The following is a 23,793-nucleotide window of genomic DNA, read 5'->3' on the forward strand; positions in this document are numbered from 1 at the left end:
ATTGGTCATATTTACAGATACACGTGTACAGTACAATAACATTGTTTTTCCATATATCCCAGCATATTTGGAAGCTGGGGTCAGCCATTGTACAGCGCCCCTGGAGCAGACAGCGTTAAGGGCCTTGCTCAAGGGCCCAACAGTGGCTGCATGACAGTGTGCTTTATGCCGCTGCAGACTGGTATCATGTACGCTGATCTGAGGACTGTGTGGGCCTTTTTGACCCGGTTCAGTGTTGATGTTGCATTTAGAAGGCAGTTTGGAACTCAGTAGTAGTAGCAGGCAGTTTTTGTTTAATATTAATATTTGTTTAACTGTTTATTATTATTAAAATGTGTGTGTGTTTGTATGTGTGTGTATGAGGGTGTGTATGTGCATGAGTGTATGTGTACAGTATGTGTATGTGTGTATGTGTATGTGTATGAAGGTGTGTGTAGGAGTTAGTGTAGGTGTGTATGTACAGTAAGTGTGTGTATGTAGATGTAAATAAAGGTGTGTATGTGTATGTAGATGTAAGTGATGATGTGTTAGTTATGAAGTACACTGTATGTGTGTGTAAGTGTTTGTGTATGTGAGTGTGTGTACAGTATGTGTGTGTAAATGATGTGTGCATGTGTGTGTGTAGGTGTGTGTGTATGCGCGTGTGTGTGTAAATGTAAGATGTGTGTGTGTGTGTGTACCTCCTTTCTGCTGGCCTTCAGCTTCACACTCACTAGGACAATAACACACAGATCCTGCTGAGCTGTGTGGATAGAACCTAATAAACACTGAGCACCCGTGTCACCTACAATTCATACCCAAATCCAGCATGTAAATGGCACACGCTCAGTGTTAATTACAGCGTTAATTACAGTGTTAATTACTCAATGTCTAATCCCTGTGTCCTCTGACTGTGACCCTAATTGACCAGATCTTCTGTAAACCAGATAACATACGAGTGGCCAGCCACTGCACAGACTGGTACGGCCCGCGTCCAGAAATCCGGACCAGGTCGAGCCCGGCATTATGCTTTTAAAGAGACGAGCATGCTGCCAGTGGGTGGCACAGGGGTTAAGACACTAGACTAGGGATCAAACGTTTCTTGGTTCAAGCCCCACCATAGCCAATTTACCACCATTGGGACCCCTGAGCAGGGCCCTTCATTCTAAATGGCTTGCATTGTATGACCTGTAATTGGATAAAAGCATTTCCTAAATTACTTAGATTTAAATAATGAATTTAAAATGAATGAGTTATTAATTAGTGGTGTCCAAATTATTTTTCCATCCTTTTATTTTTTTTCTGTTAACACTTACGAACACAACAAACAAATTATTTTAATACCTACACGGTGTAACTGACCCTTGATGCAGGATGATGGTCCACGCAGTCTTTTGAACTGCTTTTTATTTCCCCTTGTTGTTTTTCCACTCTCCAGGTGCATGCTGGGTAATTCCTGCTGTTTGTTCTGGTAGTTATGACCTGTTTCCTTGTTTTTGTTCTTCAGCTCATGCTAAGGTCGAGGACTTCCAGATCCGGCCTCACGCGCTCTACGTCCACTCGTACAAGGCCCCGGCCTTCTGCGACGACTGCGGAGAGATGTTGTGGGGTCTCGTCCGGCAGGGGCTCAAGTGTGAAGGTAAATGACTGTCCAAAAGATTTTAGATATTTTATACACCCATGAGCCAAAACATTGAGACCACTCACCTCATATCAGGTCAAAACAGCAAAACAACAACTTTGAGGTTGCTGCATCACTTGATGATGATGATTCAGACACCAGTCATCAAAACCTCTGTGTGGAAAGAAAATCAGGGTTGCCAGATTTACTTTAATATAATACATTTGATGGGCATTGTAATACTATAAAAACAAGTATATTTATTTAATTTATACAAATTAGAATTTAATACAGAAATTAAAGTTAGGTGGAAAAACCCGGATCTGGCAACCTGGCAACAATCCGAGTAGAAGGTTTGGCTAAGTCTATCTGTCTGTCTGTCCATTTGTCCATCTATCTATCTATCTGTCTGTCTGTCTGTCTGTCTGTCTGTATTTCTATCTATCTATCTATCTATCTATCTATCTATCTATCTATCTATCTATCTATCTATCTATCTATCTATCTATCTATCTATCTATCTATCTATCTATCTATCTGTCTGTCTATCTATTTATCTGTGTGTCTGTATGTCTGTCTATTTATCTGTCTGTCAGTCTGTCTATCTTTATATCATTCTATCTGTGTGTCTGTCTGTCTGCCTGCCTGTCTATCTAATTTGCATTTGGATTTAGCAAAGACATGGGCAGAACCAGGCACTGCTTGTCTTGATAAACTAAAAAAATATAAATTAAAATGCACTTGTGATTAAACATCTTCACTGTTTGTGCTGTTCTCTTGTTTGGATGAAGGACAGAGGGACAGTTGGCGTCTGGCCCTGTACACTTTGAGTTAACTGTGTTCCCACTCCTGTTTTGGGGTATAAAGTGAACAAATTGCACCTCTGAACCAGTTGCAGAACAGAGCAGGTGCACAAAGTTACAGCCCCGAGTGTTCGGGAGGAAGCTCAAACCGGGGCCACGTTGCTTTGGATCAAAGTGAAGACGCTGCAGGGCGTCGCCCCTGAGCGGGAGGCTTCCTGCCCACCGCTGCTACAGAAAGGACGAAGCTTTAAAGTCCTAAAGGTCTTACAGTCCTGACTGTCTCTGAACTGCACACATGGAGACTGTGTGTGGCTGATAATGTGTTCAGTGTGTGGAGTAAAGGATGTGATCTAATCATTTTACAATAGACGAGTCGACCTCGTGCACGATGTAGCGTGACGTCCTTCCGCTTTATGAACTTCATGTCTGTTTACTTCCTCCACATCTGATCTCCAGTTGTAGCCTAGCGCTTAAAGTACTGGACTAGTAAGCATGAGGTTGTTGGTTCAAATTCCACCACTGCTTAGCGTGGCGTGTTTGGGACAGACGGACAGTCTCTGCACAGTGTTTTATAAAGTTTGAAATCTTATATACAACGTCTTTTACGCTAACACACCACCTCTGAGATTCAGGTTTGAATCCTAATTGTGCTGCCGGGCGTTTAGACAGACACGATCGGCTCTGTATGAGGGAGTTGTAGCCGACCCCAGCTATGGACTGGCACCCTGTACTAGAGATGGGTCGCACACACAGCGACTTCAGACTCGGACTCGTTTCAAGTGACTCGGACTCGACTCATGACTCGCAAAAAAATGACTCGTAAACAACAAGAGTCCCTAGCGTCAGCATATGTTAACATTACTTACGTGTGACAATTATATATATAATTATATAATGAACATTTTCATTACCTTTGGATTGGACTCTCACCTAAAATGGTGGAATACCCCACGAAGTACACTTCACAGGAACAACCGGGGTGAATGGAACGCTCCTACAGAATCGGCGCTAATGGTTGTAAAAGCCGCTTTCTGAACCAATCAGAGCTTCTGATTGTAATTGTTAGTAAGAAATGCTGTTATTTGCATTTATTCAGTTTGCGCCACACAGATGACGCGGTAATGAAACGCTCGATCGGCTTTCTAACGACTTCCTGTTTTACTTCACAAGCGGAAAAAGTTTGGAGGTTTTTAATTATAAGCACATTTACAAAATAACGGATTCTGTTCCTAATGGGACACACGCTTATAAATGTAATAGCATCTGGAAGAACAGAAGCTAAGGTAAGCAGCGGTTATGATTGTTTTTGCTGTGTTTGGGATTTTGGCCGCTGTTCCGTGATTTATCGAGCGCTTTTGTTCTGTAATGAAAACAAAACGTATCAGTTGAAGCTTTTAACTGGAACCTTCTTGTTACAGAAATTACATTCATTTACACAATGAGGAGGAAAGTAAAGGCACGAAGTAAAACGGCTAAATACACTCGATAATCTGTTGTTTTTTATCTGAATTTACAGATTATTTATTTCTACGCTACATTTCCAATATACTGTATGTTTTGTGTAGATTATATTGACTCGTGACTTGACTCGGACTCGTATTTTGTGACTCGTGAACATCTCTGCCCTGTACAGGGTATTCCTGCCTTGCGCACAGTTTATGGGTGATCCGGACCCACCGAGACCATGACCAGGATCAAATGGTGGCTAGAAATGAAATGAAATTTTACTAAATGCTGCAACATTTTCAGGATCAGTTGTGGCACCACCTAATGGAAGCTCCAGTACTGACAGTGTGATGTGTGATGAATTTAATTGGTGTGTGTGTGTGTGTGTGTGTGTGTGTTGAAGGATGTGGTCTTAATTACCACAAGCGCTGCGCCTTTAAAATCCCCAACAACTGCACAGGAGTGCGAAAGAGACGCCTGTCCAACGTGTCCCTGCCCGGATCCTCGCTGTCTATCCCCCGGCCTGCACCCACCGAGAGCGTAGTCATGACCTGCGAGGAGGTACAAACACTGTCTGTCCTTCTTTCTTTTCATCCTCTTACTGTCTTCACGTCTCTTACTTTCTGTTTTTGTCTCTAATTAACGTATCTAAATAACGTACACTATATGGTCAAAAGTATTGGGATGCCCCTTCTAAATGTTGACTTCATGTGTTTCAGACACAACAGTTGCTAACAGCTGTAATAAATCAATTATATAAAGGAATTTATTCTTTTTAAATTTTATTATTATTTTTTTGTCAATTTTTCTTTCAGTCTAGTCGTATCCTATCACCCGACTGCATTTTACTCTTTATTGCTGTGTCAGAGCATTTCAGAAAGCAAACCTCATAAGCTCAGCTTCTTTATCATTACAGGTTTCCGTTATTTTGTCCATCACCTGTATGTTTGTGCTGAAATTATTTCCAATGTCCGCATCACGACGTTTCATCTTTTATCGTTTATCCGCGTGCGTACAGCAGAGGCCGCTGTTGGAGGCGGGGAAGCGGATCCCGTCGTGGAGCGGTCGCCCCATCTGGATGGAGAAGATGGTTTTGGGGCGGGTCAAGGTGCCGCACACCTTCAACGTGCACACGTACACCAGACCCACCATGTGCCAGTACTGCAAACGCCTGCTCAAGGGTCTGTTCCGCCAGGGCATGCAGTGCAGAGGTAAACACACGCTCTATGCCAGGGGTGTCCAGACTTTTCTTTTTGGGGCCAATGGAGTAAAAAATACACAACCATGGGGCCACAGACTCTTTTATAATAAACTAATAAAAATCTAACAAAGCTCCTGATTACTAACAATTCCACTTCCTTTTTATTTAAGGTACTAATGATCCATCATCCACATAAGCTCCACTTACCATATAGAAGCACTTTGTAGCTCTACAATTACTGACTGTAGTCCATCTGTTTCTCTGCATGCTTTGTTAGCCCCCTTTCATGCTGTTCTTCAATGGTCAGGACCCCCACAGGACTCCCACAGAGCAGGTATTATTTAGGTGGTGGATCATTCTCAGCTCTGCAGTGACACTGACATGGTGGTGGTGTGTTAGTGTGTGTTGTGCTGGTATGAGTGGATCAGACACAGCAGCGCTGCTGGAGTTTTTAAATACCGTGTCCACTCACTGTCCACTCTATTAGACACTCCTACCTAGTCGGTCCACCTTGTAGATGTAAAGTCAGAGACGATCGCTCATCTATTTCTGCTGTTTGAGTCGGTCATCTTCTAGACCTTCATCAGTGGTCACAGGACGCTGCCCACGGGGCGCTGTTGAGTGGATGTTTTTGGTTGGTGGACTATTCTCAGTCCAGCAGTGACAGTGAGGTGTTTAAAAACTCCAGCAGCGCTGCTGTGTCTGATCCACTCATACCAGCACAACACACACTAACACACCACCACCATGTCAGTGTCACTGCAGGGCTGAGAATGATCCACCACCTAAATAATACCTGCTCTGTGGTGGTCCTGTGGGGGTCCTGACCATTGAAGAACAGCATGAAAAGGGGCTAACAAAGCATGTAGAGAAACAGATGGACTACAGTCAGTAATTGTAGAACTACAAAGTGCTTCTATATGGTAAGTGAAGCTTGGTAAAATCCAGCCCATTAAGGAGGGTGTGAATACTTTTTCACTGCACTGACTATCGCTGACTATGTATCTCCATGTATGAAGCCTACAAAATGTGTTTCCTGATTATTTCAGACTGCAAATTCAACTGTCACAAGCGCTGCGCGTCCAAGGTTCCGAGAGACTGTCTGGGTGAGGTGGTGTTTAATGGAGGTGAGCGCCATCACACCTTCTAACATCACTGCTTCAGAAATGACGTTCCTGTGACTCAGCGTGAATGTTGTGAGAACGTTCTCTGGACGTTCTGGACCGTGGAGTGTGTGATGAATTGACATGAATGCTTGTGTGTGTGTGTGTGTGTATGCAGAACTAGCCAGTTCAGGACAGGATTCTGAGGCCACCATGGAGGTTGACAGCAGCGATGTGAATAGTGAGAGCAGCAGAGGGATGGATGATTCGGAGGAGGTGTCCACTCCAGAGGACATGGACGCTCCGTATATGTCTGGAGAACGGGATGAGGAAATTGTCAACGCTATCAGGTAATGGCCGCTATTCGTCTACTCTATACACGCTTTTTCTTTTACCCCCCCCATTTATTTCTCCCAATTTAGTCGTTTCCGATTCCCCTGACTGGGAAGCACTGCAGACTATCACAAAGAGCTGTGTGGCAAAGAAAGAACCTCTATGTTTGGTGATTTCCCCATCCTTAATGCACATACTTTGACCAGCCAGCAGAGGTCACATTTACAGCAGCAACGTGGAACCCATTGACTTCCCTCTCTCCCTCAGATACACTATATTGCCGAAAAGTATTCACTCACCCATCCAAATCATTGAATTCAGGTGTTCCGATCACTTCCACGGCCACAGGTGTATAAAACCGAGCACCTCGGCATGCGGACTGCTTCTACAAACATAAGTGAAAGAACGGGTCGCTCTCAGGAGCTCTGTGAATTCCAGCGTGGTACCGTGATGCCACCTGTGCAACAAGTCCAGTCGTGAAATCTCCTCGCTACTAAATATTCCACGGTCGACTGTCAGTGCGATTATAACAAAGTGGAAGCGATTGGGAACGACAGCAACTCAGCCACGAAGTGTTAGCCATGTTAAATGACAGGGCGGGTCAGCGGATGCTGAGGAACATAGTGCGCAGAGGTCACCGACTTTCTGCAGAGTCGATCGCTACAGACCTCCAAACTTCATGTGGCCTTCAGATTAGCTCAAGAACAGCGCGTAGAGAGCTTCATGGAATGGGTTTCCATGGCCGAGCAGCTGCATCCAAGCCTCACATCACCAAGCGCAATGCAAAGCGCCGGATGCAGTGGTGTAACCAACCTAAACACTGCCACATCACCCCACTGCTGCGTTCTCTTCACTGGCTTCCTGTAGCTGCACGCATTCAGTTTAAAACACTGATGCTCGCCTACAAAGCCAAAAATGGACCAGCCCCAAGCTACCTTCGTGGTCTAATCAAACCCCGCTCTGTACCACGCAACCTCCGAGCCACTAGTCTCGCTCGATCCTCCACCCAGGACTCGAGGAAGACGATCATCAAGGCTCTTCTCTGTACTGGCACCCAAGTGGTGGAACGAACTTCCTCTGTCTGTCCGAACATCTGAGTCTCTCACTGTCTTTAAAAAACGATTAAAAACCTTCATCACCTCTTTACTAAACACTTAAGCTGACTTGTACTTATTTACTAATGCTCTTTCATTTCTTAAAAAAAAACAACAACTTTGGTTCTAACAGGTTTTAGCAGATTTGTGTTCTTGGACTGTTGTTTACTTAAACTAGAGTAATGAAATGTTTAGTATGGAAGCTCTTGTGTAAGTCGCTTTGGATAAAAGCATCTGCTAAATGCCGAAAATGTAAATGTAATGTGTAAAGCACTCTGCCACTGGACTCAAGAGCAGTGGACTGACGAATTACGCTTCTCTGTCTATATATGAATATATACAGTGTATCACAAAAGTGAGTGTATCACATTTCTGCAAATATTTTATTATATCTTTTCATGGGACAACACTATAGACATGAAACTTGGATATAACTTAGAGTAGTCAGTGTACAACTTGTATAGCAGTGTAGATTTACTGTCTTCTGAAAATAACTCAACACACAGCCATTAATGTCTAAATAGCTGCAACATAAGTGAGTACACCCCACAGTGAACATGTCCAAATTGTGCCCAAAGTGTCAATATTTTGTGTGACCACCATTATTATCCAGCACTGCCTTAACCCTCCTGGGCATGGAATTCACCAGAGCTGCACAGGTTGCTACTGGAATCCTCTTCCACTCCTCCATGATGACATCACGGAGCTGGTGGATGTTAGACACCTTGAACTCCTCCACCTTCCACTTGAGGATGCGCCACAGGTGCTCAATTGGGTTTAGTCCATCACCTTTACCTTCAGCTTCCTCAGCAAGGCAGTTGTCATCTTGGAGGTTGTGTTTGGGGTCGTTATCCTGTTGGAAAACTGCCATGAGGCCCAGTTTTCGAAGGGAGGGGATCATGCTCTGTTTCAGAATGTCACAGTACATGTTGGAATTCATGTTTCCCTCAATGAACTGCAGCTCCCCAGTGCCAGCAACACTCATGCAGCCCAAGACCATGATGCTACCACCACCATGCTTGACTGTAGGCAAGATACAGTTGTCTTGGTACTTCTCACCAGGGCGCCGCCACACATGCTGGACACCATCTGAGCCAAACAAGTTTATCTTGGTCTCGTCAGACCACAGGGCATTCCAGTAATCCATGTTCTTGGACTGCTTGTCTTCAGCAAACTGTTTGCGGGCTTTCTTGTGCGTCAGCTTCCTTCTGGGATGACGACCATGCAGACCGAGTTGATGCAGTGTGCGGCGTATGGTCTGAGCACTGACAGGCTGACCTCCCACGTCTTCAACTTCTGCAGCAATGCTGGCAGCACTCATGTGTCTATTTTTTAAAGCCAACCTCTGGATATGACGCCGAACACGTGGACTCGACTTCTTTGGTCGACCCTGGCGAAGCCTGTTCCGAGTGGAACCTGTCCTGGAAAACCGCTGTATGACCTTGGCCACCATGCTGTAGCTCAGTTTTAGGGTGTTAGCAATCTTCTTATAGCCCAGGCCATCTTTGTGGAGAGCAACAATTCTATTTCTCACATCCTCAGAGAGTTCTTTGCCATGAGGTGCCATGTTGAATATCCAGTGGCCAGTATGAGAGAATTGTACCCAAAACACCAAATTTAAGAGCCCTGCTCCCCATTTACACCTGGGACCTTGACACATGACACCAGGGAGGGACAACGACACATTTGGGCACAATTTGGACATGTTCACTGTGGGGTGTACTCACTTATGTTGCCAGCTATTTAGACATTAATGGCTGTGTGTTGAGTTATTTTCAGAAGACAGTAAATCTACACTGCTATACAAGCTGTACACTGACTACTCTAAGTTATATCCAAGTTTCATGTCTATAGTGTTGTCCCATGAAAAGATATAATGAAATATTTGCAGAAATGTGAGGGGTGTACTCACTTTTGTGATACACTGTATATATATATATATATATATATATATATATATAGAGAGAGAGAGAGAGAGAGAGAGAGAGAGAGAGAACACATATATTTAAGCAATAGAACACGAGAGGGAGTGTGTTATCCCTTCGCCTTCGGCTCGTGCCTGCGACCAAATCACAGCTGTGATGTAATTCGCGATAACACACGACCTCGAGTGTTCTATTGCTTTTATACAACAGTTTTTACAAAATAAAGAAATAAAATAAATAAAAGAAGCCCTGAATTTCATAATAAATATGCTTTAATATTGACAATACCTTCCGCCAAAAAGTAGTTCCACACCGAATATAAAGTTTAACACTACAAAGCAAACATCCCAAGTTGCAAAAACTCATTTTAGGGAGGTAAGAACAAGAAGAAAAAGGCAAGAACCTCCGAAGGGAAAAAAAGAAATAAAAAACCTCTCGCACACACAAGGATTATGGGTGATAACAGAACTCTTAGGAGCTGCTGACTGGGCTATTAAGCTAACTGTTTGCGTTACAAACACATTAAAGTTCCCTACGTAGTGCACTAGATTGTGTATCAGATCACGGATATATGTTCCCTACATAGTGCACTAGATAGTGAATTAGACAATTGATTTATGTTCCCTACACAGTGCACTAGATTGTATATCAGACAACGGATTTAAAACGCGATCGGGAATAAAGGTCTGTGTCGCCTGCGTGCGCGTTTGTGTGCATGCAGCTTGTCGTTACTGGCAACGCGTCAGCGGAGTAATACCATTGTGGTGTGAAAAGGCCGTGCTGTTATCACCAATATCAGCACGGTTAGAACGCTTCTCAACCAATCAGATTGTAACTGTTGTATAAATATATACATACATATATAGGGCCAGTGATAGCCTAGTGGTTAAGGTACTGGACTAGTAAACAGAAGGTTGCCGGTTCAAGCCCCGCCACCAACAAGTTGCCACTGTTGGGTCCCTGAGCAAGGCCCTTAACCCTCAATTGCTCATCGTGTTCAGCTCATTGTGTAAGTCGCTTTGGATAAAAGCGTCTGCTAAATGCTGAAAATGTAAATATGAAGGATCTTCCAAAAGTTTCCTCACTATTATATTTGGTCATAAGCGGTGAGAACGGGAGGAGTAGTAATCGTGACTGAGAGACGCTTATAGTCTAGCTCCATCTGATTTCCACCTTTTTTGGACACTCAAAGAAGCTTTAAGGTGAAAGAAGATTTTCATGTGATGATAATGTGCAAGCATCTCTGCATCAGTGGCTACACGCTTAATCAAAAACATGTTTTGCTGACGGCGTTAAAAAGTTGGTATGACACTAAGTCAGACATGACCTGCAGCTACCCTTTAATGTCTGTATAAATAGATTTGATGTCTTATAAATAAATAATAATAATAAATAAATAAAGCTTTTATGCAGGTGTTTTTATGTTAAAGTGTGTATACATTGTTTGGGGTCTTCTGTATATTGTATATGCACACATTTAAATGACCTCTCTAATACTAATAATCCTGGAGCTGAATTGAAAACCATTTTCTCTTATTTTTGGATGCTTCTTTCTTTTCTGATAGTCCGTCCACCAGCACTAACATTCCCCTGATGCGTTTGGTTCAGTCCATCAAGCACACCAAGAGACGGAGCTCCACTCTGGTGAAGGAGGGCTGGATGGTGCACTACACCAGCCGTGATAACCTGGTGAGATCACTCGTGGCGGAGCGTTCTGCTGATACAGGAGGACGACGCTGTTGTTCCGGGATGAATCGGTTTAGTACTGATTGCTGTTTTTTGTGATTTTATTAGAAAAAGAGACATTACTGGAGGCTGGACAGTAAGAGCCTGACTCTCTTCCAGAACGATTCCGGAGCCAAATACTACAAGGTAGCGCTCACACTGCACACGCCTCTCTCTCTGTGTACTCCAGAACTGACTGATATGATATATAAATATTAGGATAACTTATGGCTCTGCGGTCCGGTGGTTGGGGACCACTGCCCTAAAAAGATCAACCCATAAGTACCACTAGTCAAGTCAAGTCAAATTTATTTATATAGTGATTTTTACAATAGACATTGTCTCAAAGCAACTTTACAGAATCCAGGACCGACAGATATAAAAACCCCTGTTGAGCCAACCGAGGGCGACAGTGGCAAGAAAAAACTCCCTTAAAATTACAGGAAGAAACCTTGAGAGGAACCAGACTCAGCAGGGACCCCCGTCCTCCTTGGGTGGTCTGGAGGATAAGTTTAATAAATAGGATTTACACAAATCATACAAACACAAAATTAACTATCAAAAAAATAATAATGTGAGCCCGTCACATCTGGCAGGAGCAGCATTGTTGGCACGGCAGTCTCGACTTCATTCCTTAACCTCAGGCGGGTAAACAGGTTTCCATCAGATCCACCTTGGGGTAAAACAACAGAAAATGTTAAAAATGTAAAATGTGAGTTGAGTAAAATGTCAGTTTTGCAGTGAGTAGCTTTAGACTCCGGCAGCCCTAATTATTACAGCAGAACTAAAAGAGACCGCGAGCAGGTAACGAGGTCATGAAGGCTTTCACAGGACATCAGCGCCCACCTCCCCCACCGTCATCAAACCTGAGTGACCGGACAAGAGAGGCAGAACGACAGCAACCCAACATCCCTGATCACCACAAGTTTCTATGATCAAGAACCCCCAAACTCTGAGAAGCCACTAGTAAATTATAATGAATCATTTTTGGGTGAGATTCATGCATACAGTTCAGCTATAATTTGTGTTAAAATGTCCAGACTTCTGTCTGTAGGGAACATTTTTTACTCCCCACACATACAGGCCGGGTCACGGGTGGATTCATTTCTCCGCCCGCCTTCATTCTATCTCTCACTTATTTCTCTTTTATCTAAATAAACCATGTGACCTTCAGTATTTCAGCCAGCTAACATACACACACACACACACACACACACACCCCACACACCCACAATTCTTTGATGTGTTTTCTAAAAAATGGAAAACAGAAGGGGAAAGAGGAATTAAAGAGGTAATAAAGAATCAGGGAGGGGGTCTGTCTTCCCGCTCTGCACAGACCCGGGCGGGGTGTCGCTCAGACTGGCCGGCCGCCAGCGTGGCTCGTGCCCGGCCTGCCCTGTAATCCTGCGCCCTCTCATGTGGCGCTCGCCTCTGACCACAGGCAGCTCGGCTCCCATTGGCTGCATGTGCACGCCTTCCCTCCTAAACGGGCTTCTCTTCTCTTCATGGGAGGAAAGAAAAGCCTCATAGTTCGTTCCTGAGAGGAGTGGACAGAACACAGGACGACTTCAGGCTGTTAGGTTTACTTCGCTCAGCCTCTTCTGTGTGTGTGTGTGTGTGTGTGTGTGTGATCCAGGAGATCCCGCTTTCGGAGATCCTGCAGGTAGATCCAGCGCGGGACTTCAGGAGCCTGGCGCAGGGGAGCAACCCTCACTGTTTCGAGATCATCACAGACACCATGGTGTATTACGTCGGCGAGAACACGGGGGCGCTGCAGCCCAGCGCCACACTGGCAGCGTCTGGAGTTGGACTGGAAGTGGCACAGGCGTGGGAGAAGGCCATCCGCCAGGCCCTGATGCCGGTCACCCCTCAGCCCAGCGTGTGCAGCGGCCAAGGAAAAGACCACAGTGAGTGACACACACACACACACACAGTCTGGGACCGGGGGGTTCAGTAGAGATGTGCATGAGTCCTCCAGTCCTTTAGTTTGGTCTGTTTTAGTAAGATGTGGCCGAAAGTAGATGGGTGGATGGATGGATGGCTGAAAGTGCTGTTGAATAAATGGATGGATAGATAGATGGATAGATGGATGGATGGATAGATGGATGGATGGGTGGATGGCTGAAAGTGCTGTTGAATAAATGGATGGATAGATGGATGAATGGATAGATAGATGGATGGATGGATGGCTGAAAGTGCTGTTGAATAAATGGATGGATAGATGGATGAATGGATAGATAGATGGATGGATGGATGGATGGATGGCTGAAAGTGCTGTTGAATAAATGGATGGATAGATAGATGGATGGATGGATGGATGGATGGATGGCTGAAAGTGCTGTTGAATAAATGGATGGATAGATAGAGGAATGGATAGATAGATGGATGGATGGATGGATGGATAGACTGATGGATGAATAAATGGATAGATGGACTGATTTATTTTTGAATGGACGGATGGATGTTTGAATAGATAGTTTGATGGATAGGTGAATGGATGGTATGTTTTAAAGTTAATAACGGCCCCTCAATGCCGTTTCTACCCCCTTGCTTCTCTGAACCTTGTTTTCTTGATTGTGTAGAAACGTTATATTTTAATATAAAGTAGAAATGAGAGTAGAAGTGAAAGTGAAGGAAGAGAGATGAGTTTGGAATCAGTGATGTTTGAGAGACCAGAAGCTGAATTCTAGATCTCCACCATTAAACCGCTGTCGCCAGAAGCGCACCACACACTTATGAAGCCCCCGAAAACCACGAGACGGGGCCCTTTCCATAAGTATGGGTGCCACACTGATTCTTTGTGGGACAGCACACACACACACACACACACACACACAGAACCATATGGAACCAATGCACACACTAATCTATGTGTGTTTAAAAGGGTGAGTGTTTACCACTTCTGACATGCTAACTTACTCCCCATATAGTATCACTACTGTTATATATACAGTAAAGCAACATTTCCCATAATTCCACTTCATATTTATAAGTGGACCTACGTGTCTATTTATGATAGACTCGTCCATAAAACCCAACATGACAATGAGCCCAAAAACAAAGTCTAAATAACTCGAGCTTATCAACACTCCTGATTTTAGTCTCATTATAATAATACTGTTGAAGGCATCTAACAGAACCCAGGAACACAGGTACCATGGATTGGCGTCCTGTCCGAGCTGTGTTACTGCATTGTGCCCAGTGATTCCAGTGAAACCGGACCCACTGCGATCCTGATCATGATAAAGCGCTGGTGAAAAAAATGAAATGAATTACACTGAACCAGTGCATCAGCCGAGACACGCAAAAAAGGCATGTTTAATGTAGCAGGTAAACATGATCTCACCCAAATCCTCTCAATAAATGCACAAAAAATATTTAAAAAAATATATAAAAAATAAAATACAAAAATATAAAAAATATAAAAAATAAATACAAAAAATAAATATTAAAAATGTAAAATATAAAGAAATATAAACAATTTAAAAAAATAAATACAATATAAAGAAATACAAAAAATATAAAGAAATTTAAAAATATAAAGAAATATAAAAAATATAAAAAATATGAAGCAATATAAAGAATTTAAAGAAATACAAAATAAATAAGAAATATGAAGAAATAAAAAAATGTAAAAATGTAAAGAGATATAAAAAATATAAAGAAATATAAAAAATATTTAAAAATAAATACAAAGTATAAAAAATATAAAGAAATATAAAAAATATAAAGAAATATAAAAAATATTAAAAAATAAATACAAAAATATAAAGAAATATAAAAAAATATATAAACAAAAAAGACAGCCAATCCTGTCTGTATGTAGACGCCATCCGGCCGATAGCCCTGTTGGGAATTCGAACCCTGGAACATAGTGCTAGTGGACTAGTGTAATTTACCACTGAGCCACCCGAGCACTCTTAGGGCTAAACTTGTGTGTGTTGTTACACTATTGCAGAATTATGTTTTTAAATATTCATTTTTTATATAAATATTTCTTGTTTTCTTTTCAGAAGAACTTTCTATCAGCATCTCAGTATCCAACTCACAGATCACAGAGAATGTGGTGAGTGTGTGATTATAATATCAGGGCGTGGTCATCTCAGCGTTTACATTATTATACTTTATGATGTAATTTGAAGTTTTACTGAACGTCTCGCCTCTGTTTAAGGATATCAGCTCAGTCTACCAGATCTTTGCAGACGAGGTTCTGGGGTCAGGACAGTTCGGGATTGTTTATGGAGGTGAGTCAAGTCAGGCAGATTTTATTATTATTCCTGACGTACTGTATATCTCACATTAGATATAAATTCTACATCAGATCCAAACAATTCAGTTAAAAAAACAAGCACACTGGCAGCACTGTATTAATTATACCGGATGCCCTACCTGAAGCAACTCTCATATATATCCGGGCTTGGGACTGGCACTAAGGGTGCACTGATATGAGTCCTCTTATTGGCTAGGTTTATGTACAGCCCTGCATCTTATAATCATTTACTTCTTATTTAAGTAAGATTGACCCATATAACACCAGGGACATTTTTATTACATCTTTTACCCATAATTACCGAGGGTGCCAATCATTCTAGAGCTGACTAGTAATACCAGGCCTATAGTACAGCAGTGTGGTTTAAACTTGAGTGTTTCGGCTGCGCTCGGGCCTGTGAGAGCTCAGTGAGAGTATAATTCTCTCGCTCTGTTCCTGCACTCGATGCTTTTCTCAGTCTCTGTGGTTTGTAGATTAGAAAGGAGGTTTTACATTTCTGTCTGTACTCTACATATAGACTTTTATTAGTGAACTTTCACTGTGTTTCTCTTAACAAATGCATTTAGGAACGGTGTACACCAGTGCTGGAGACAGACAGACTTCACCACCAGACTCTTTTGTTTGTTAATGCTGGTTTGTGCTCTTTTTGTAAAGGCAAACACAGAAAAACAAAGAGAGACGTTGCTATTAAGGTCATAGACAAGATGAGGTTTCCTACCAAGCAGGAGAGTCAGCTGAGGAACGAAGTGGCCATCTTACAGGTATGCAGGGTTAAACGGTGCATAATTATTAGACTAATCCAAGTGTTTAAATGCCAGTACTGCATACTACACTCAGTATGTACTGAATACTACATACTACACTCAGTATATACAGAATACTACATACTACACTTAGTATATACTGTATACTGCATACTACACTCAGTATATACTGCATACTACACTCAGTATATACTGCATACTGCATACTACACTTAGTATATACTGTATACTACACTCAGTATATACTGCATACTGCATACTACACTTAGTATATACTGTATACTGCATACTACACTCAGTATATACTGCATACTACACTCAGTATATACTGCATACTGCATACTACACTTAGTATATACTGTATACTGCATACTACACTCAGTATATACAGAATACTACATACTACACTTAGTATATACTGTATACTGCATACTACACTCAGTATATACAGAATACTACATACTACACTTAGTATATACTGTATACTGCATACTACACTCAGTATATACTGCATACCACATACTACACTTAGTATATACTGTATACTGCATACTACACTCAGTATATACAGAATACTACATACTACACTTAGTATATACTGTATACTGCATACTACACTTAGTATATACTGTATACTGCATACTACACTTAGTATATACTGTATACTGCATACTACACTCAGTATATACTGCATACTGCATACTACACTTAGTATATACTGTATACTGCATACTACACTCAGTATATACTACATACTGCATACTACACTTAGTACAGTCAGTAACAGTGGAGGTATAATGTTTAGAATTTCACCTGTAAGTATTTTCCTTCTCTCCATCGTGTAGAATCTGCACCACCCTGGCATCGTAAACCTGGAATGCATGTTTGAAACCCCTGAACGGGTGTTTGTTGTGATGGAGAAACTGCATGGTGACATGCTGGAGATGATCTTATCCAGCGAGAAGAGCCGACTGCCCGAGCGTCTCACCAAATTCCTGGTGACTCAGGTTAGTGTTACAGGAGCGCTGGATTAATTTCCTCTGTAGGGAATAAACGTCGAGTTAACGGTTCATGTCACTTTGTGTAGATTCTGGTGGCTCTGAGACATCTTCATTTTAAGAACATTGTTCATTGTGACCTGAAGCCTGAGAACGTGCTTTTGGCGTCGGCGGAACCTTTTCCACAGGTTAGTACCATCGTTACGGTGGTTTTAGGTGTTTAGGAATGAATGTACACATTATATTATTTCAAATATATTATTATGTTATCATTATCATATTATATTGTAATTAAAAATATTGTAGTATTATTATTATCATTCATTTATATTATAATATTTTATTTTATCATTATTATAATTGTTGCTATATTATTATTGTTATAATGGATATTTTAGTATTATTATTGTCATGAATTTATATTATTTTATCATAATTATTGTAATTGTTGATATATTATTATTATAAACATTATTATGTTATTATATTATATTATTTTTAATATTATAATAGATATTTTAGTATTATTATTATCATGAATTTATATTATATTATTTTATTATTAATATTATAATTGTTGCTATATTATTATTATTATTATTATTATTATAAATATATTATTATGTTATGATTACATTATATTATTTTTATTATTATAATAGATATCTTACTATTATTATTATAAACTTATATTATTTTATCTTTAATATTATTGTTGTTATATTAATATTATTATTATAAATATATTATGCTGTTAATATATTATATTAATTTTATTATGATAAATGATATTTTATTATTATTTTTATGAATTTATATTGTATTATTTTATTTTATCAGTAATATTATTGTTGCTATACTAATATTATTATAAATTATGTTATTATATATATATATATATATATATATATACACAGTATATATATATATATATATACTGTATATATATATATATTAGGGCTGTCGAAGTTAACGCGATAATAACGCATTAACGCGATCTCAATTTAACGCGATTAAAAAAAATAGTGCCGTTAACGCAAATTACATTACGACATTACGAGATTTTTTCACTTCTAAAACTAAAGCAATTCATTTTCACCCACGGGAGACAGATTGAATTATTCTCACTGACCACGCTCACACGCACGTTTAATGTTATTTAGTTCCGTTTGACAAAAAAAAACCTTCAAAATAGAGCTAACAGTGAAGATAACCGGTTACAAAAGCAGCGACCGCTGTTATAGGACGTGTTTGTGTTCAATACTCTGTTCAGTGTCGATACAAGTGATTCAGGAATCGATTTATTGTAAGCGCAGCGTAAGTTTCTTTTCTCAGTCATCTCTCCGTGTTTACTGTTATAATGGATGTTGCGGTTGTAAATAAACACCAACTACTACAGAACATTCTGTGTGACTCGCTTACATTATAAAGCTCAGGCTTAATTATACTGGTTATTACCACAGAGCGGGAACCGACTCAGAGTCGTTTACGATTTACCGAGGTGAACCACGAATGTATGTGCTGATAGAATCGGCTCAGATGGGATCGGACTGTATTATCCTTTTAAAGTAAATATTTCAATCAGCAGAATCGCATCGCATGTATGATGTGCACAGCGTTAATTACGTGCGTTTATTAATGAACGTTAACGTTAGCTTGTCAGAAGCTTTCTCAATGATGTCTGTGCGGTGGTTGTTTTTTTTACAATTAGTGTCTGGCAACCCAAGCAACTGTTCCACTGCACTATTTTACACTAAAAACTACACTATTCCATAATGCTCCAGATTGCATCATTCTAAATAGGTATCGGTATCGGTATCGGCGAGTACAAAAATACATGTACTTGTACTCGGTTGGGAAAAAATGGTATCAATGCATCCCTAGTCAAAACACACTCACTTCGTGTAGAAACGTCCATCAAACCATTGTCACGATACAACCACAGAAAAGTCTGTTACAATAACTGTGCATCTGACATTTATACGAAGTCGAGGGTCTCTGCTGGATAGTATTACTGCCTAGTATGTGAGTGAATAAAACTCCCTCACAGTTTTCTCTTGTCCCAGCAGTTTTTAACATAAGTACATTTAGCATAAAATGTGTTCACCATTTTAATTGTAACATTTCACTTAAAAAACCTTGTTCTCTATAACATTTACACAGATTTTTTTTAATGCGATTAATCGCGATTAACTATATGAAATTCTGAGATGAATCGCGATTAAAAATTTTAATCGTTTGACAGCCCTAATATACTGTATATATATTAGTATCGTTATTATTATAAATATATTTTATTGTAGCATTATATTATTATTGTTGTTATATTATTATTATATAAATATATTACTGTTATTAGTAGTAGTATTTTTATTATTTATTTTTACTATTATTATATCATGTCTCTAAAATTAGCACCAGGTTTCCATTGACTTTGATAAATATGTTTGCATTGGCATCATAATCATAATAATCACTATTAAATACATCATGGGCATCTCCGTTCACCCCGTCCTAGGTGAAGCTGTGTGACTTCGGTTTTGCTCGTATCATCGGAGAGAAATCGTTCCGCCGCTCGGTGGTGGGAACCCCGGCGTACCTGGCTCCCGAGGTGCTGCGCAGCAAAGGCTACAACCGCTCCCTGGATATGTGGTCCGTGGGCGTCATCGTGTACGTCAGCCTGAGCGGCACGTTCCCTTTTAACGAGGACGAGGACATCAACGATCAGATCCAGAACGCCGCCTTCATGTACCCGCCCCACCCCTGGAAGGAGATCTCTGGAGAAGGTAGGAGGGTAACGAGAGACACATACAGGGTGGAGACGTGATCTAGTCTGACCTGAGGGGGGAACGTGTGTACTTAAGTGTAATCTAGTGAGAGACGTGTGGTTTAAAGTATTTATGACGTGTGTTATATGGACACTGAGGTGTTTGTCATTATTGATGCTGCATTTATACAGAAATATGAGCTGAATAATGAAACGTCTTTTCTTTACACAGCGATTGATCTGATCAACAATCTGCTTCAAGTGAAGATGAGGAAACGCTTCAGTGTAGATAAATCTCTCAGTCACCCCTGGCTTCAGGTACTATTAAACACTAAGCATACACTGTGTGGATAAAAGTACTGGGACGCCCTTCTAATTGTTCAATTCATGTGTTTCAGCCACAGCAGTTGCTTACAGGTGTATTAATGTCAGTTATATAAAGGAAATAATCAGCTTCTGACTTTGCAGCAACAGTTTAGGGAAGGTCCTTTCCTGTCGTAGCATGTCTGTACCCCTTATAAGCTCTATAAAGCTTGTCCTGCATAGAGCCCTGACCACTGCCCCATTTAACAGCTCTGGAATGAACCAGAGCATTACTTCAGGTTTTTTTGACCAACATCAGTGCACAAATTCTCACAGACCTACTTCAAAGTCGGTAGAGGCCACTTTATTTAAATTCCATTCGTTTTTGAAATGGGACGTCCAACAAGCTCATGGTCAGGAGTTCAAATACTTCTCGCAAGACTTTAAAGTATGTCTGGGAATTTGTGCAAATTTGGGCACTGATTAGATGGGAAACCACCTCTGTTATGTCTGATTCAGACAGTGACACGTGTGGTGGAGGAATACAGAGAGCACAGTGTGGTCCTCTGTATGTAATAAAAGCACACCAGCGCCTGAGATTCTGAACACCTCGGTTCAAAACTCGGCTCTGCCACCGGTCGGCTGGGCGCCATCTAGCGAGCACAATTGGCAGTGCCTGCAGTAGACACTAATTGGCCATTGTGTCTGCTGGGTGGGAAAAGACCGGACTAAGTGGGCGTGGTCTTCAAACGCTGTGTAAGGACCCTGGTTCGCAGATAGAGGCGCCTGTGCAGAAAGCATGGGCGAAAAGAAGGGGTCTGCAAAGGAAAATATATACGGATGTAATCGGGGATCCCCCAGCAGGAGAAAAAGGTGGAGAAAATGCATGAATAAATAGAAAAGAATCTGGGGCTGACCGGTGTAAAAAAGTGGCTGGAGGAGGTGTGCGCCATTCTGTGCCAGCAGGGGTCGCTGGGGTGCATGGGGGTAAAAAACAAACAAAAAAGACAGTCAGAATCAGAATGGAGCAGTAATTGAGGATGACTTTTGTTTAGAAGTGAAATAAACATCATCATTTGGACGTAATAGTGAACCTGCACCTCCACGTTTGTTCTGCAGGACTATCAGACGTGGCTGGACCTGCGGGAGTTCGAGACCCGGCGAGGCGAGCGCTACATCACCCACGAGAGCGACGACGCCCGCTGGGAGGAATTCGCTGGCCAGAGAAAGCTCCCTCATCCGAAGCACTTCATAATGTCTCCGAACCTGGATGACATGGAGGAGGACCCCTAGTGGCCGGGAGGATACACATGCAGTTGCTTTTGAATGATACACGGTAGCGCCTACACCTTTCTGGAGGTGCCGTGCTCCTTCAGGCCAGTAAAGACACTGACAGTGATGGCAGTGACAAAAGGCAGGTGGAAATGATCTACTGATATCGAATGTAGCTCGTGCGACGAGATGAGTGAGGTGGAGACCCAGCACGTGGACACGCCTCAGGCCGCTCTTTATTTTACGTTCCAGAGGCGTGATGTGGTGTTTCGTCTTTAATTTACTTACTGCATTCCAGCATTTGGGGATTATTTTATTATCAATAATGGACATTCGCACTGCCGTTCTACCCTGGTGAAGCACAGCGAGGTGGACTGATCCTCAATCTGCTGGACGGCCAGTGGGAGCTCTGTAGCCTGTAAAGCTGTCTAATTTTTCTACTTTTATTATGTGATATTTTAAAGCAAAATGATATTTCAATACGACGTTTTTACGAGGAAAGTAGGTCGTGTCTGAGGTATTGATTTAAAACTGGAAAATGAAGGATGCCTGGACCAGGACTCTGGTGGAATGATGATCGACATAATGAGAAGACTTTATGGATGAATATATTTAAGGAAGCATAAAGCCGATGGTGAATGTTGGATAAACTGATATTGCTGATGACTGACCATTTTTATTCTTTTTATTGCAGTAATTTAGGATTTATTTTTAATGAAACAGTTTGCGTACATTCATTCATTCATTCATTCATCCGTTGTCTGTTTTACCACTGCTTTATCCTAGTCAGGGTCGGGCTGTAAACACACACACACACACACACACACACACACACACTTGTGCCTAGTTCATACTACACGATTTTTACCCTGATTTTCACTCGCTGACTGGTCGGTGCTAGATTTGCCAACCGAAGCGAGATTTCTAGCATGTCAAATATCTGGATCTGAGTCGCACGAATGGCAATGAGTGCGGTGTCGAACAGCCAATGAGAACGCAAGATACAGTGTGAGGGGAAACACAGGGGAGGCATTGTAAAAATGTGGGACAGGGGCTTAATATAGTTTCTATCAGAATACACCGTGTAGTGTGAGACCCCCTGTCGCCGATCAGTCGTGTAGTGTGAACTGGGCATTAGAGCGATTTTAGTATCTCCAGTTAACCTGACTGCATATCAAGAGAAAACCCATACTGACATGGGGAGAACATGCAAACTCCACACAGAAATGACCCATACTGCTGCACCTGGGAATTAAACCTAGAACCTACTTGCTGTGAGGACACTGTGCCACCCCAGTTTGCGTACGTGTTGACTGTGTACTCAAAACAACAGCTGATTGATGGCGCCTGCACAGAGTCAAGGGATAATGAGGATCAGGGTGTGGCTCTCCGTACACAAAGCTGATCCGCATATGAACTCGCCTCGCGCAGGTGAAAGATGCAGCCGGCTACTGCACACGTGTCGGAGGGGGCGTGTGTCTTGGCTCTCCTCAACCAGGGTGGAGATCAGCACCAGTAGAGAGGAAGCTTAATGCAATTGGGAAATTGGATATGACTAGATTGGGAGGAAAATGGGAAAAAATGCTCTAAAAGGTCTCAAAGAATAAACCAGAATAAACAACATTCACCAGTCGAAGTCAAAAGTACGTCCTTGGGTGGTGCATTGGTCTAATGCGCTAGCTCACCACAGCGAAGACCCGAGTTTGGGTGGTAAATAAAGGTTCTGGAATAAAGGGTTTGTATCTCTACAAGAGTTTGGGGTCTTATCAGTGTGTATCACACCCACTCAATCTAGACTAGCCAAACCATGTAGTGATGTAGTGTCCCAACTCTTCTAGAAATTGAGTTTGTACCTGAATATCCCTGCATTTCCAAACCAAGTGCGTAACCAAGTTTTAGTCCAGGGATTTAAAATATGAGTGAGTTTAATGAAAGACGATGAAACCTGAGAATCTACCCTCATTAACACTAGAGATCAGAGATGGAGATGGTTGGCTGGGTAATTTAACGCTTGTGATTGTGAATACTGAGATGAACATGCCTGACATCTGAAATCTGTTGCTGTTTTTATTTTTTGAATAATTTTGTTGATGTTTTAAAGCATTTTCGTTCACATTTGTAATTTTATTGTGTCATATTTTCATGTTGCGATCTCTCAGCACTTTCGGACTGTTCCATGCTGTATCTTT

General features: G+C 41.5%; 1 protein-coding gene across 1 annotated transcript in view; it reads left to right on the forward strand.

The window, feature by feature from the left end:
• The window catches only part of LOC134320373 (serine/threonine-protein kinase D3-like), a 45,231-nt gene extending 22,930 nt beyond the window's left edge, over positions 1-22,301 (forward strand). Inside the window, exons 4-19 of the mRNA XM_063001733.1 lie at positions 1,487-1,618; positions 4,253-4,410; positions 4,868-5,060; positions 6,100-6,177; positions 6,332-6,503; positions 11,071-11,194; positions 11,300-11,377; positions 12,867-13,137; positions 15,244-15,296; positions 15,402-15,474; positions 16,155-16,261; positions 17,110-17,271; positions 17,352-17,450; positions 19,781-20,048; positions 20,262-20,347; positions 21,452-22,301. Of these exons, the coding sequence (XP_062857803.1) occupies positions 1,487-1,618; positions 4,253-4,410; positions 4,868-5,060; positions 6,100-6,177; positions 6,332-6,503; positions 11,071-11,194; positions 11,300-11,377; positions 12,867-13,137; positions 15,244-15,296; positions 15,402-15,474; positions 16,155-16,261; positions 17,110-17,271; positions 17,352-17,450; positions 19,781-20,048; positions 20,262-20,347; positions 21,452-21,625 (2,228 nt within the window). The 3' untranslated portion in view covers positions 21,626-22,301. The remainder of the gene's footprint in view (positions 1-1,486; positions 1,619-4,252; positions 4,411-4,867; positions 5,061-6,099; positions 6,178-6,331; positions 6,504-11,070; positions 11,195-11,299; positions 11,378-12,866; positions 13,138-15,243; positions 15,297-15,401; positions 15,475-16,154; positions 16,262-17,109; positions 17,272-17,351; positions 17,451-19,780; positions 20,049-20,261; positions 20,348-21,451) is intronic.
• The last annotated feature ends 1,492 nt before the right edge of the window (positions 22,302-23,793 follow it).

This window comes from Trichomycterus rosablanca, chromosome 9 (genome assembly GCF_030014385.1).
Source record: "Trichomycterus rosablanca isolate fTriRos1 chromosome 9, fTriRos1.hap1, whole genome shotgun sequence".
NCBI classification, from domain to species: domain Eukaryota; kingdom Metazoa; phylum Chordata; class Actinopteri; order Siluriformes; family Trichomycteridae; genus Trichomycterus; species Trichomycterus rosablanca.